At 43.1% G+C, this 14,423-nt stretch overlaps 1 protein-coding gene across 8 annotated transcripts in view; it reads right to left on the bottom strand.

The window, feature by feature from the left end:
* Window positions 1-14,423, bottom strand: part of LOC121953960 (calmodulin-binding transcription activator 1-like) — a 70,094-nt gene that overhangs the window by 44,735 nt on the left and 10,936 nt on the right. For 7 of the 8 annotated variants that reach the window (XM_088085476.1, XM_088085481.1, XM_088085488.1 and 4 more), the window contains 2 exons: window positions 13,192-13,287; window positions 7,091-7,194 (listed from right to left, as the gene is read on the bottom strand). In XM_088085476.1, coding sequence (XP_087941602.1) covers window positions 7,091-7,194; window positions 13,192-13,258 — 171 coding nt within the window. In that variant the 5' untranslated portion in view covers window positions 13,259-13,287. Of the gene's footprint in view, window positions 1-7,090; window positions 7,195-13,191; window positions 13,288-13,370; window positions 13,497-14,423 lie in introns of those variants that run through there. The other variant, XM_088085486.1, reaches the window with a different exon arrangement.

Raw genomic sequence — 14,423 nt, forward strand, 5'->3', positions numbered from 1 at the left:
GCCTGTATTATAAAAATAAACAACATAACAGCTCCCCAAAAGTTAAGCGAAAACATCTCAATTGCCCCCTGGTGGCTGGCTGCAGTGCAAGTCATAAACCCCACCCCCTCCATGCAAGAAAATGCGACCAGGGCCAAACTAAAAACACAACGTACACGGCAAATAATCTTTTTCAAGGGTGGTTTCTGTCATTTCAGGTAGTTCTTGATGTTTGTTCAAGTATTCATTTTTCTGATAAGTTTGAATTAGTTTTTGATGCTAGAAAATGGGAATTTGACATTATGACTGACAGCTGTGTTAACCAATCTGCGTGCCCGCATTCAATGGCACTTCTTGCAGTTGGTTAGTTGAGTGTATGGGCAGGAACTCGAGATTGCTACTGTGCAGACTCTGACTTCAAATGACATCATAATCTCATGATTGCAGCAGCCGTATCCGAATATTTTGGCTTCATTTTGTAAAGTTGGAGTAATTGGAGAAACCCTGTTCATCTTTATATATAGTCTGTGGTCTCAACCCCTAAAAGTCTAGGTCTTGCCTCAGTCCCAATACCAGTATAAATCATAACATGATCTCCGTTTAGGTGGTCTTGATGACAACACTGTTCTTTGCATCAAACTCCAGATGACAATCTTGAACTAGTTTTATTCTTTGACAAGTGTCTAAGCTCCAGGTATAATTAAGTCAGAAAATGAAGATGCTAAAGCAAAACTTCAAAATCAATAGGTTCCTGCACCCGTGGTGCTTGGTTTACAGTAAGATGTTTTGTTGACATCTTACTGTTGTTTGGGGATGTAAACATGCAAAATGGCCTTGAACAGCTGTTGTAAAATATACTTGACTTCTAAAGCCTGAGGAGCTGAAAGTTATCGAAGTTAAATAAAGTTATCAAAAGCTCTACACATACAGTTCACGCACTCAAAATAGAAGTAGAAGGACCATCTGTGTGTGCGTCCAAATGCACACACTTACACATTTTAATGCTTTATCCGTCTCAGATGAATTAAATCTAATTTACACAGGACTCAGATATTACAGAGGTTCTATGTGGGGCTATTTAAGGACACAAAAAGTATTGTCTCCACTGCACAGCCCGGCTTCTTATTGCAGCAGACACTGCTGGTCATTCACTTTGTTTTTGGTTGGAAGTAAAAACACAAAGACACACTCAAATACACACGCATGTAGGCACACACAAAAAGAGCTCAGGCACATACACAGCGCCCCCACACTCACAGTCACACATTCCCACTGTTTAATATATTTCTGTGTCTCCAGTTAACAATATTTTGTGTCAAATTATAGTGGGCAAGATAAATAGTGGGTCTGTGCGGCATGTAGAAAATAGAACAGGAGGAAAATGTGGGGCTTCCAGTTGGGTAGGAGGAGAGGAGAGGAGAGGAGAAAGAGGAGACACTAACTCCTACCTCAGACACCTGGCTTTCCCTGACTAGACTTGTAAAACCTGGTTAATCTCAGCCCCTTTGTGAACTTGTGTATGGTGAAATATCTGCATGACTGAAACCCGCTGAAATACCGATCCCAACAATCTGCAAGGCATCTCCGCACATGTCCAATTTCCCATGTACAGCCGCATTTGCAAATGAAAAGCTTGCTGGATAATTACATGTATCGACATGGAAATTACATTCATGAATAGAACGAATCTAATTAATTCTTTGCATTGCTGCACATTCGGTTCATAGTGCCAGTTTGGTCAGCAGGACAGTATGGAGCGTCTGGAGTTCAAGCGGAAATGGAAGTCACAACAGATACAAAATGACGTTGGGTGTTAATTGGGCTATGCTTGGCTCAGAGAGAGATGGAGAGATAGACAAAGAGGAGGAGAAAAAGAAGGAGGGAGGGAGAGAGAGAGCCTGGAGGACTAATTAGTGATTATAACTTGGCGCTCTCCAAACATAAAATATCTCTCAACCCAAAAGACAGAGGAATGATTAAAAATAAAAGAATAGGAATCAAACACAAGGAGCTGTGAAACACCCCTTTGGTATTGTGCGTGTGCATGTCTCTGTGTGTATATACATGTGTGAAAGCATGTGTGAGCATGTGAGAATGTGTGTTGGCATCTTTGCCCCCTCATTAAACCATGCTTTACTCTGGTAAACGGCAACAGCACAGAGCTCAATGTCAACTAGAGAGGTTACAGCCATAGGCAGGCTCTGGGACACACACACTCACACACACTGACACGGATACACCAAGTCTCTCGCGAACACGTTATCAAACAAATGCAAGAACGGCAAACCCATTCCATTTTAAAAAATGCGACTTGCGCTAAGTTTCCAAAGGCGTGTTACTTTTGTCTTTGTTCCGACATGGCAGACAAAATGGAGAGTGTCAGCCTCTGCCGGTCCCATGCCAGTGTTAGCTGGACATTAGCATTTCACACATCAAATTCATAAATCAAGGGCACCCTTCACCACAGTATAAATGGAGCATAGGGGGCTGCAACTGGCTGTCTGCATCGCTCTGGGTTTTTGTAACTAATCCATAGTATTTTATTCACATGCTCTGGTAGCTGACATTTAACGCTGTCCCTCCTGTGTAACTTTTCCAGATACTTCCGCTGCCTCAGGGAGAAAATGGGAAATATCTCTACGAAGAAACATAGGAATACAACAATGCATGCATATTTAATTCAATGTATCTATTTAATGGCTCACAAACAACAATAATGACATGAATAATAAATTACACACGCACAAACACACATTCACTCAGGGAAACTCACAGACAGAGGTGCATGCACAAAGAGCTTTGTTTGGGCTGGAAATTGAAGCTCACACCAGCTGAGACGCCACAGTGTGCGCAGGTGAGTGTGGGTGGGTTTCTGACATTTTTACCTGAGATTAAGAGCTTTTGTCCTTCACCAATTTTTTGGCGGGGGGTCTGTCGTACATGTTTGGAATCGTGATTAAGTGTTCTAGTCGCTCTTATCACCTTTGATGTACTGAACAATCACTAACAGTGTTGGTGTCAAACATGCAGCATTGATCATACCATTAACACACACGCACCCAATCTGTTACCATGGCAACGCCTACACTTGATGCACATGCACGGGAGGCAGATGGGGCAGTGGTCTAAAATGTATATGCTTTTTGATCTGCTTCTCATTCAAGCAATCATGTTAGTGTCATGCAGCGGCACAGCCAGACCCGAGCGTGTGTGAACTGTCAACTAGCTGCCTTCACACCACACAGCTCCCAAATATATCATTGCATGATGAGAACAGAGTCCTACAATGAAACACTGCATGTTTCATATCATATTATTTCATATCATTAACACTGGAGTAATGCCGTTTTCTAACGCTTGCTTTCAGCTGCCGTACAGTTGAGCGACATGTGGAGCAGACTCACATGCAGAGGCATTGTGGCACAGACCGCTGTCGTCTGTGTGATGTACTGAAGTCTGAGCCGACCCGTTTGACAGTTGCATCATTTGAATCATAGTGGGGGGGCTGCTCTGAAGTAGAAGCCTTTAAAATGCACATTAGATCATGCAATGACGTGCACAGTCGCATAGTGTGGGAGTGCACGTTTCATAGTTTAAACAGAAGCTTTCGAACACTCAGTATTCCACTCAGCCTGGCTTCTTAAAATATGAGTCAGGGTGTCGAGGGTCCCCACAAGAGTAATCATATCTTTTCATGAGCTTGAGACCAAGGACCAGACTCTAAAGTTTGCTTTTGTCTACATTGAGAAAGTTTGATAGCGTCCTTATTTCAGTGCTCCACAGAATTTGCTGAAACCAAACAAGTCATTCCCGATGGGTGGATAAAACAGGAGCTACCATCAGTCTGTCCACCTGAGTGTGGTTTGTTATCTAAAACTAGTCTATAGTCTATTACCATGGACAGATACACATACACCCCCAATCTATTATTGAACAAAAGGCTCACGCCTCCGCTCAGCCCTTCAGGGAGGAATCCATCCCTCCATCCCAGAATAATTTCACACATCAGTAGATACACAAAAGAGAGAGAGAGCGAGAGAGAGAGAGAGAGAGAGGGAGGAAAAGAGGGAAGGAAGAGAGGAAAGGACAGAGAGGAGGAGTTGGAGGAGGAGGAGGAGGAGGAGGAGAAGTGGATGGGGTAAAAATGTATGGGGTCACAGCTCAGTGCTCGTGGGAGGCCAAGGTGTCGGGGGGAGCCATGCGTGACAAAACAGAGATCAGAGGATCATATGCGATCACGCACACCAACAAGAAAACAAACGCACGCACACGGATAGCCACACACACTTGCAGAGACGTATGCATGCCAAGAAAAAGGTGAGAATAAGGACATATCAGATGAAGACTTGTAAAGATTGGGTCTGACTTAATCAGAGGCATTCTCATCCAAACAGAGAATGGTAATCTCTTTATCTATCACACTATCTTCTTACACACACACACACACACACACACACACACACACACACACACACACACACACATACACACACTAAGGATAATCCTAATTCTACATGCAGACAACAGTGAGGATGAGGAAACACAAAACCAGTTTTTGATTTTCTTATGCATAAGCATATGGAAATGAAGAATTCAATTGGAAACCCACAAAGGCAAAAACGTACACGCACAACCAAACACAGACAGAGAAGTGTGTCTATGCACCGAATAATTACTGGGCGTTTTCAACACGCCATTTGTCGATAACACATCACCACACTTCATGAGCAACATCTAGACCAGAACGATATTATATTTGAACACAAACAAACACACGCACAGTGAGGGGATGCGACTGAATAAATAAATTGAAAGCTTCAAATCTGACAGCTGACTTGACAGCCAGCAGCTGATTGGTCTGGAAACCACACGTATTAATTTCGGGTTGCCCCAAAATCTATAGTGGACGTACAAACCCCACGTGTCCAAAACTGATGACCAATGATGATTTCAATTTTCAATATGCTGCTGATGAAAACGACTTCTTGCAATGTCTGCAATACAGACAGATAAAAATCAACACGCGCGGGGAAAAAAAAAATCAATTCTTTTGTTGCTGCAGCTTCAAAATAATCGACCGCAATAATCTGGAGTTGCACACATCCCTGACAGACACACACGTAGGCAGAAACACATACACAGAATGAAAAGCATACATGCACTGGACGCCCAGCGAGCATACACACAGCTCCCCCTATGAAAGCGCCAAGCAAGAGGAGTAGCAGACACAATGGAGTGTTTAAGTATGCAGGAAACTTTATGCCTGGGTGGAAGAGGAGCTTTGAAGGAATCCGCTGAGGGACACCCAACCTCCCTCTGAACTGAGCCTGTACCTCCTCATCAGAGAGAGAGAGCAACGGAGAGGGAGGGAGAGAGAGAGAGAGAGAAAGAGAGAGAGAGAGTGGGAGAGCAGGAGGGGGGTTGGAGAGGAAATGAAAGATAAAGATAGAGAGGACTAGATGGTAAGTTGGAAGGGAGACTGATGGAGTGAAAGAAGGAGAGGGCAGGAGAGGGGGCAGCAACAAGGTGCTTTAGTCTAGTCTACCCTGCGCCTTGTGCACAATTGCTCTTGGTTAGGCTGATGTGTGGAAGTCCCCTAACCAGCAGCGGTCACGTTGTTCTGAACTGTACATACACACACACACACACACACACACACACACACACACAGACACACACACAGTCACACACACAGACACACACACACACACACACACACACACACACACACACACACACACACACACACAGCCTATTCATGTGAGCACACTATTCAGTAGGCGCCGTGCTTAACTCCCAGTATGACCTTCATTGAGATGGATTGCATGAAAAATGTAATGACTTTCCTGAGAGAAAAACCACAGGCCAAATCAGCTTTGCATTGCATAATAATGCCGGACTTGGTAATCAATAACACAAACACACAAACACACATCCATAATGGAGTGCACAGCCTGCACATGGAGAAAATGTCTCAGCAGAGGCCAACAACATCACAATGGATGGAGCAAACCACCAGTGGTGAGTTGTGCAATGCATAAACAAGGAGCTATTGACGATAAATGCCTGCATCCATTTTCACCCATCAAACACTTCCCTAAGCTAACAGCTTAAGTCTGGAACAACATGCAACTCTGAAAAGCTTTTCACACCCCAAATGTTTAGCTCAGGGTTATCTTTGGCCATGAGTAAAGTTGTCCCAACCTAATTTGGCCCCATTTTACATTGTACCACTTAGCCAGCAGTGCAGTTTAAGTTATCTATTGTTCATGCTGCAAATATGATGCTAATTTTGGCCTAAAGCAGCAAACTCAGCCCTGTATTAATGAGAGATAGCCACGAGTTTGTGTGAAATCGTCAACAGTCAAAGCATACTTTAAGTTCTATAATGTGGTTAACATTGACTAGAGTGAAGTGCAAAAAGCCCTTGAGTTACTTTAACTTAACTCGCTTTTATGATCAACTCCTCTGGGTACATGGTCACTGCTTCTCTTGTTTATACCTCACAGACAGCTTTTCATTTTCTCCTCTATTTTTTGTTTTGTAGGACAGCATTACACAATGTAACTAGAGCATCATTTTTACACATAACACAAAGCAGGAAAAAAAGCAACTATGAGCAGAAATGTGCCACACATTTAACAGCTTTCTATGGTTGCATAGCAACAATGTCAGGTTCATAAAACAATCTTTATCCTACTGACTATAGAGTTTGTGAACCCAGTTGAAATCAGCAGTGGAAACTTTCAATCTGTAGCCTCATTTCTCATTTCTTAGCCTCTAAGCCATATATAGTTTTAGACCCAGGAGCCCCTGATTCCTAAGCCTTAACCCAGAGTTGTTTGGATTACAAAGCGAAATAGACAGCAACATGCCAAATGGAATGTAAAGTCAGTGGGATTTTTGGCTGTGAGCTCAGGTTGCTGGGGTTTTTTTTTGCTTTTATTTCCTAGTGTCACAGTTTTAGGGTCCCGTAATGAAAAGCTGCCATTGTGTTTGTTTACCTCCTCTTCATCTCTCAATGTGACATTATGATGAGTCACCAGCTAAAAAACACTGAGTTCATCTCACTGCCAACGATATTTCCCTCTTGAGTGTGTCGAAGTCTCACCTCGTTGGTGTTCCAGCGATGGCGTTCCTTGGGCAGAGAGGAACATTTGGGTAGACACTCTAGCAGCTTCTTCGGAAGGTAGATCTTCAACTGGCCTGGCTCATCTGGAACGGAAGGGGAGGTGGGGGAGGAGAAAGGGGGAAGATAAAGGAAGATAAATGAGGGATGAGTAGGAAGAGGAGAGAAATTTCTCATCAGACACAGAGACATTGTGTGAGGAGAATACCAAAAAGCTGTATCTCTGGGATCTGGATAAATAAAATCATAACAAACTTTTGTTGTGTAGCATTTTAATGCCTGGATGTGACCTTAGGCAATGGAATTTACACACAAATTTGCTCAGGCCTATGAAGGACATGAAATTTAATTAATTTCAGTCCATCCAGTACTTGATTTACATGTACTTACTGGTATTTCTGATTATCAGAAATATAGCATGCCACAGGGATTACTTTTTCTGTCGGCTGACACAGAAGTTAGTGTCACCCTGATTCCCTCATCAAAAGGCCTGTGGGATTTTTCCATTGGATTTTGAATTACTGCAAAAAAATAAGCTCTGTGGCAATGATACCGACATGTTTTGTTCAGCAAGATAATCTTCACAAATTGACAACACTTTGCATTTATGCTTAACAAATCCGTGAAGCATAAATGCAATACCCAGAAATAAAAACCTTACATTAGGCTATAAACTACACTATGGTCACATGACTTCACCATAACAAGGCTGTCTAAAGCCTTGATCAGCATGTTTTGGCATGATGATACTCTGTAGTCTCGCTTACCCACATGTTTACAAACCAACTTTTTTAAGACACATAAATTTCAAATTTAACAAGTGGGGTATTTACTGATTAATTTAATGCCATACAAGAAAAAAAAAATTAAAAATGTCTTACAACTGTGTTAATCACAGATCTTATTTCTAACAAAAGACAAACAAACAAAAAACATTGACTTTGAGAAGAGGGAACTGGGAGTGCTGAAATGCTAAGCAATTCCTTGGTTGTTGAACTCATTTCTATAGCTGCAAACGGCTTAGCAGAGATGAGATGGCTAGGGCTGCAACCAACAGTTTTTTTATATTGTTGAATGATCTATCGATTATTTCTTGATAAATCAACTAATTGTTTGGTTTATAAAATGTAAAGAAACAGTTAGGGGAAAAAAGGTGACCAGTCTTTCCCAATGTCCAAGATGGCTTCTTAAAATGCATTGTTTTGTCCACAACCCAAAGATATTCAGTTTGCTGTAAAGAAACCATAACATATTCACATTTAAGAATGTGAAAACCGAGAAAAGTTACTCAAACTAATTAATAAATGAGAAAATGAGTTGGTTATTAATTTAATAGTTGACAAATAGTTAATTAATTGATTAAACCTTGCAGCTCCAGAGATGATAGGCTTATATTTGGAAGGGCTCAGTAAGTATGTTGTTCCTAATGAATGAAACAGTACAAAGCCAACAAATTTCACACCAACTACTGTTAATATTTACACGTCATCTTTATGTAAGTGTCCCTTATTATATCTTATTCACTGATGGGTGATTCACAGTGACAAGTAAGTTTGAGAAGTTTGCAATCAGGTAGAGCAGACAAAACAACAGTTAAGTGTGCAGTGCGCAGAGGGAGTGGTAGCGCACTTATTTTTGGATAGCAGGTGGAGGTGCCCAGCACACCTGGGGCCCAACCGGAAACAGATTTGGATTAACAAGAATCCATTATCATACATTACCAGTGCATTTGGGGTTGGTAACAATCATGGCCAATCACATGGGCATCTCTTATCCCCTTTAAAAGCAATGCTCTCCCCGCAGTCTTATACAGATAGTTTGGTAATGGAGTAGAGACTCCAGACTAGCTCCTCCTGAGAGGAAACTAATATTCTTGTACAGGAGCTGGAGAGTCACAAGTGCAAATACACAGCAGCCTAAATGTTGCTGCAGGCAAGCGATGTTTAGTTTGAAGTTTAAATCATGTCTCTGGACATACTGAAAGCCCTGGGAGCTCCATGTTTTCTGTGTGTAATGATGCACTATATTACTTACAATCACAATGATCTAAGCGCTAACCACAGGTGAGGTTACTGTGGTAAAAATCAGTTATTAACCTTTACCTCCTAAGGCATTATTGCCTTAAGGGATATCTGGTGATATTCCTTTTTTTCTTACCCAACAAATCCCATAAAAAGACCAAAATCAACAACGAATTGATCCTTCTAACAAGTATTGCCTGTGTAGCCAAAGCCTATTACAGCTTATTCCTCTGTGCCATAAACCTCCATTGTTGTCCAAAAACTGTTCGTTTTTCACATCAGTGAGCTACACTGCTGCACTGGGTGACTCGTTCCTTCATTACCATGAACATGCGGCAGTTTATTTTGAGTCAATCCTACAAACACCGTCCTGCTGCTGTAAATACTCAGTAGAGCACCAAATCCGCAGCTCAAAATAGTCCCCAATAAACGCACTACTTACTCATGTTTGCTGTAGCTGTTTTAGGAAATTGTTAAGCATTTTTTAAAATATGTAACAAAATATTTGTGTTTAAAGATTTAAGTCTTTCAGACACAAAGAGGACAGGGAAATGTTTAAGAACTGAGAGACAAACCAACACATTGTTGATTTTGGTCTTTTCATGGGATTTGTTGAAAATGACAAATGCAGCTTATCCTTTAACAGAAAATATAGTTATATTTTTCAGTGTAATGCGATGTGACTACTTGTGGAAGAATGCATAACAAAACAGGCAAACAAAACATGATTAATACGTGGTTGTGTAATTTTTGGGAGACCTATGAGAGTGTCCCCACTCCCAAAGGTAAATGGTGCTGCTGGATTACTAGTGAAACTGTCCCTACTGCGCCTCTCCTCCCACTGCGGAGCACGGAGAAGCACCAAAATACTGAAAAGGCGCAAGTGAGAAAAAAAATTCCACTGTGCCTCAGGAAAGTACTACTTCACCAGCGCATAGCGTCCACACAAAGATAGAGCCCCTGGTGTGTGTGTGTGTGTGTGTGTGTGTGTGTGTGTGTGTGCCTGTTTGTGAGTGTGTGCCCAACGGGTGTGCCACTCAGAAGTCAAAGAGAGCAAGCACTCAAAGGTTATTGATAAGCATTTGAGTAGAGGGCGTCCATTCATGACTCCCCTGGGAAGATAGGAATTATAGTCTACCTGAGGGCAGACGACAGAGCGAGAGAAAAAGAGAGATAGGTGGGGTGGGAGGGTCAGAGCGAGAGACAGAGAGAGGCAGGTAGACAATGAGCCAGAGAGAGGCAGTTAATGAAGAAAAAAGAAACTTAGGGAGAGATTTAGAAAGTAAGAATCTTACAAGGACAAGAGACCGAACAAGGTAACACAAAGAGAGACGAGCGCTGTAGCAGGACAAGAGTGGGGTCTATGTGTGTGTGCTTGTGAAGGTGTCTGAGCATGTGTGTGTTTGTGTCAGTAGGAAGTGTGTTCAGGCACGTATGCTCCCCCTAATCAATTATGCATTTATTAATAGAAGGCCTGAGAAGACAAAATTTCAAACAGCTGAACGGTGCAGCAGCTTAGTTAAACAGCTGAATGGTGCAGCTTAGTTAAAGCCTAATTTCTTTTTAGCAGCACTCCAGCCTCTCTGCTATGAATGCCAATCAGCGTTTAAACCCCACCCCTCCTGGCTATATCCCCCTCCCCTCCCCCTGCTGTTCTGAAGAATTCTCATCAGAGCCTCGCCTTTGAAATGTACCAGAACCACCACATCAAACAAGCCCGTTGCACATGCGTAGGCACACACACAAACACCCGCGCGCACACACATGCACACGCTCATACATGCAAACAGACGCACACATACGCACACAGTGCCTGCCGATCAAAGAACAGACATCACAGTATTTGTCCCAGAGTGGCGTTTTTTTGCCAGTGACCTTGGTACCGAAATCCCTTTCAAAGCACACCTTCATGGACACAACCGTCATCTTAACCTACCCTCACACTTGCTCTCCCCGCTGACGAGGAATGGAAGACCAACTTTGCAGATTTGTTGAATGCTGATGAGCTTTTACACCCCAAAGGGTTGTATCTTGTATTTCTAACAATCCTGAACCAGCGAATGCAGCCCTGTTTTAAAAAATTCAGCCTGGTTACCGTCGCAATCGTCTTTTCCATCTGTTCCGAATGGCTCTCAGCGGAGCTATACTGTGGTGTGACATGGGGCAAAAAACTTCTCTTCTGTTTCTGGCTGCCCAGGAAAATGAACCATCCTGGGACACGGGGGAAAACACATCTAAATATGTAAATTCGGTGCCATTCACATTTTATATTTGAAATAATAAAACCGTTTCAGTGCCCGCATTGCTTCATGTGAGTCCCTCAGCAGTACACCACACATTTCTGGCTGTACATTGATCACTCACTCACTTGCTAATCTAGTAAAAAAAAAAAAACAGTCAAAAAGAGTGACAAAGCCTGAATGCTAATGTGGACCTGCTGGCTCATTAAGTCATATAGAGGTATGCGTGCTAAAAAGTGAAAATGTTCGACCAAAGTGAAACACTGCTTTGGTTGCCTATCAAATGCCATAATTTAAACTGGAATCACACAGAAGAGCGGCCTCCGACTGATGAATATTTTACCTCATAAAACTGTCATCTCCATATTTAACACAGAAACAAGCCAATGCCCTTGTGAGATGGCTGTCAGTTAATTATAAAACTCTCCTCAGTAAAGAGAGAGAAAAACGCTCCAAATGCAACTCTTAACTCTCCCCCCACTGATATTAGGAGGCGTCAGGGGAAATTTTCACATTTTCCCCCTTTTCGGGATGAAATTAATGTGACAGAAAGAAAGGCTCATTGCACAGGCAGCTAGATAGAGGGATGGTGGGGAGGGTGGGAGGGCAGGAGGGAGAGCCAGGGCAGGGAGAAGAAAGGGGGGAGCGTAGCATGGGATGAGCAAGAGTGCAGGAAGAGGGAGGGAGAGACGAGAGAAAGAGGGAGAGCAGGGGGCGGAGGGGTGGCTGTGGTGGTGGAGGGGGGATAGAGAGATGGGCGTGCATGCTAATTTTATCATTCTGCTGATAAACTTTTCCTCCAGTAATCCTCCAGCTGGGACGTGAGAACAGATAGGAGACAGGGATAGGCTCGGGAAGTCTCAGCTCATATTAAACAGCCATCCCAAACAGAACTCTCTGTTCTATTCTATTCTACTCAATTCCATTGTTTTTCAGCTTTTCCCTTAATTCTTTATTTGCTATTTTGCGACTGTCTCGTTTGCTCACATCCCTCTTAACAAAATAAGAGGGTCTGGTGCAGGTATGAGGCCATCTGGTCCTTGTAAAAAAGAAAAAGGGGGTTGGTGTGTGTAGCGTTTCCACATACCTTCCCCCTCTATACCCATAACCCCCCCACACACACACTAAGTAGCGTGTCTGTCTGCTCCTCCTCACATCTGTTTATTTCCCTCCAATTTGTCCCCTCTAACATACACACACATATACACAGAGGCAGAGACTTGTATCTGCGTCATGTCCTCAGAAATCAATAACCAATCAAAGCAATCATTGCATTTATGGTCCCTCCTTACACGCCACAGCAATCACACACATGCCCAGGACACAAATGCACGCATACACGACCATGCGGCGACCCCAGATTACACACTTCATCTCACTTCTAGTTTAACCAGGCCCATTGAGGATTATAGATACATAATGCCATGTGTACAGATTAGGTGTGACAATAAACTACTGATAGCCAAAGTAAGCCCTGCCTTCTCTGTGGCTATGTGCAGTAGTCTATGTATGTGTGTGTGTGTGTGTGTCCGCTAATACTGTACTGGCATGCATGAATAAACATGATGTGTAACAGAGCTGAATTGGAATGACGTCTCAGCGCAGAGACACACTGTGTGTTTGTTTTGTGTACGTGTGAGTGTGAGCGCGCGCGTGTATGTATGTGTAAGTGTGATCTGTTACAGAGCAGATGAGAAGGAGACCTCAGTTCCCGCATCACATCACTCTGCCAGAAGGCTTTTATACTTGCTCCCAGAGTCACCCTGTGCCACAGACAAAATGTGCACGCGCACGCACAAATGGTGTGAAGAGTGTTTCTTACTGTTGGCGTCAGTGTCGTCACTCTTGGGAGGGGTGTGTCCTGTGTAACCGACAGCGATCCTGACCATTCGCTCTGGATTTCTTATCTTCTTCAGTCCTGCAAAGAGAGAAAAGGAGCCGAAAAGATATATTTAGGAGACGCTCCAGACTTTGGTTTCCTTGGTCGTCACACACCCTTACCTTATTCTGCCTCCTTCTAAAGCCCAGAAACAAAAGTCCAAGTGATATGCATGTGGGCTGATCCATTTTCTGATCCACTAACTTGCGTCCATTGTATCCCCTGATCGATTGGCCACAGTAGATACACTGCCTCCATGTGTGTGACTAACTTGTGCCCAGCTTTAGTTTCTCTTTTCTCTCATCATTTCTCTGTTTCCCTGACCACTGTTGCTATGATACAAAGTAGACCAACCAGCGCAGAGGGAGATGGTCTTCCAGGCTATATGGTGGATGTTGTTCTCATGCCCACTGGTGTACTCTGCTGATCAGTGCCACACACATCTGCCAGAGGATGGAGAGAGTGGAGGGCTGTCTCCTGCCTTCGTCGCCCCGGCGATTCATTTGGCTTCTATTCAGCAAGGCCAAGGCTCGTAAATTATTACATCTCCTCTACACATAACACCGAGGGGGCAGTGGACAAAAAAAAAACCCTCTCATACTGTGAATGTCTGTTTGCGTGTGAGTGTAGGTAGAGTACAGTATGGGCAGGGGGATGGTTTTATATTTATGTGGTACAGTGCCTGCTGATCTGCCCATGGGCCATCTGTCTCATCTACAGTTCTAGTCTTTTCACGCAACGGGACTCTCAACCCACGGCCTTCCCTTTGCCTCTGGCTGCACTCCGCATGCTCGCCTGCACGCTTCTATGGATGTGTGTCTCACTTTAAGTGCTGAAAATGTGCTTCTTGGGTGCATGATACTTCTTGTGTGGTTCAAGTTATCCCAAAATTGCCTGTTTAAAGAAATCTTGCTCAGCATCACTCCCTAGTGGAGAGAGGGTTAAAGACTCCTCCTGTCATTTTCACTATCACTTTGCTGGTGAAGAGATCAGAAGAATCAATTAATAATAGTGAGATAATAAAACTGATGTGCTGTATGTCATTACAGCTCTTCAGTTGCTACGTTTCATCCATAACAACACATTCAGCTGCTGTGTTTTTTGGCTTCACAAGGATGTGTGATATCACTACTTGAACAGGCAAGACAACAAAAGCAATACTCAGAGCAGACTAA

This window comes from Plectropomus leopardus, chromosome 2 (genome assembly GCF_026936395.1).
Source record: "Plectropomus leopardus strain MGB_pleo_1.0 chromosome 2, ASM2693639v1, whole genome shotgun sequence".
Taxonomy (NCBI): Eukaryota; Metazoa; Chordata; class Actinopteri; order Perciformes; family Serranidae; genus Plectropomus; species Plectropomus leopardus.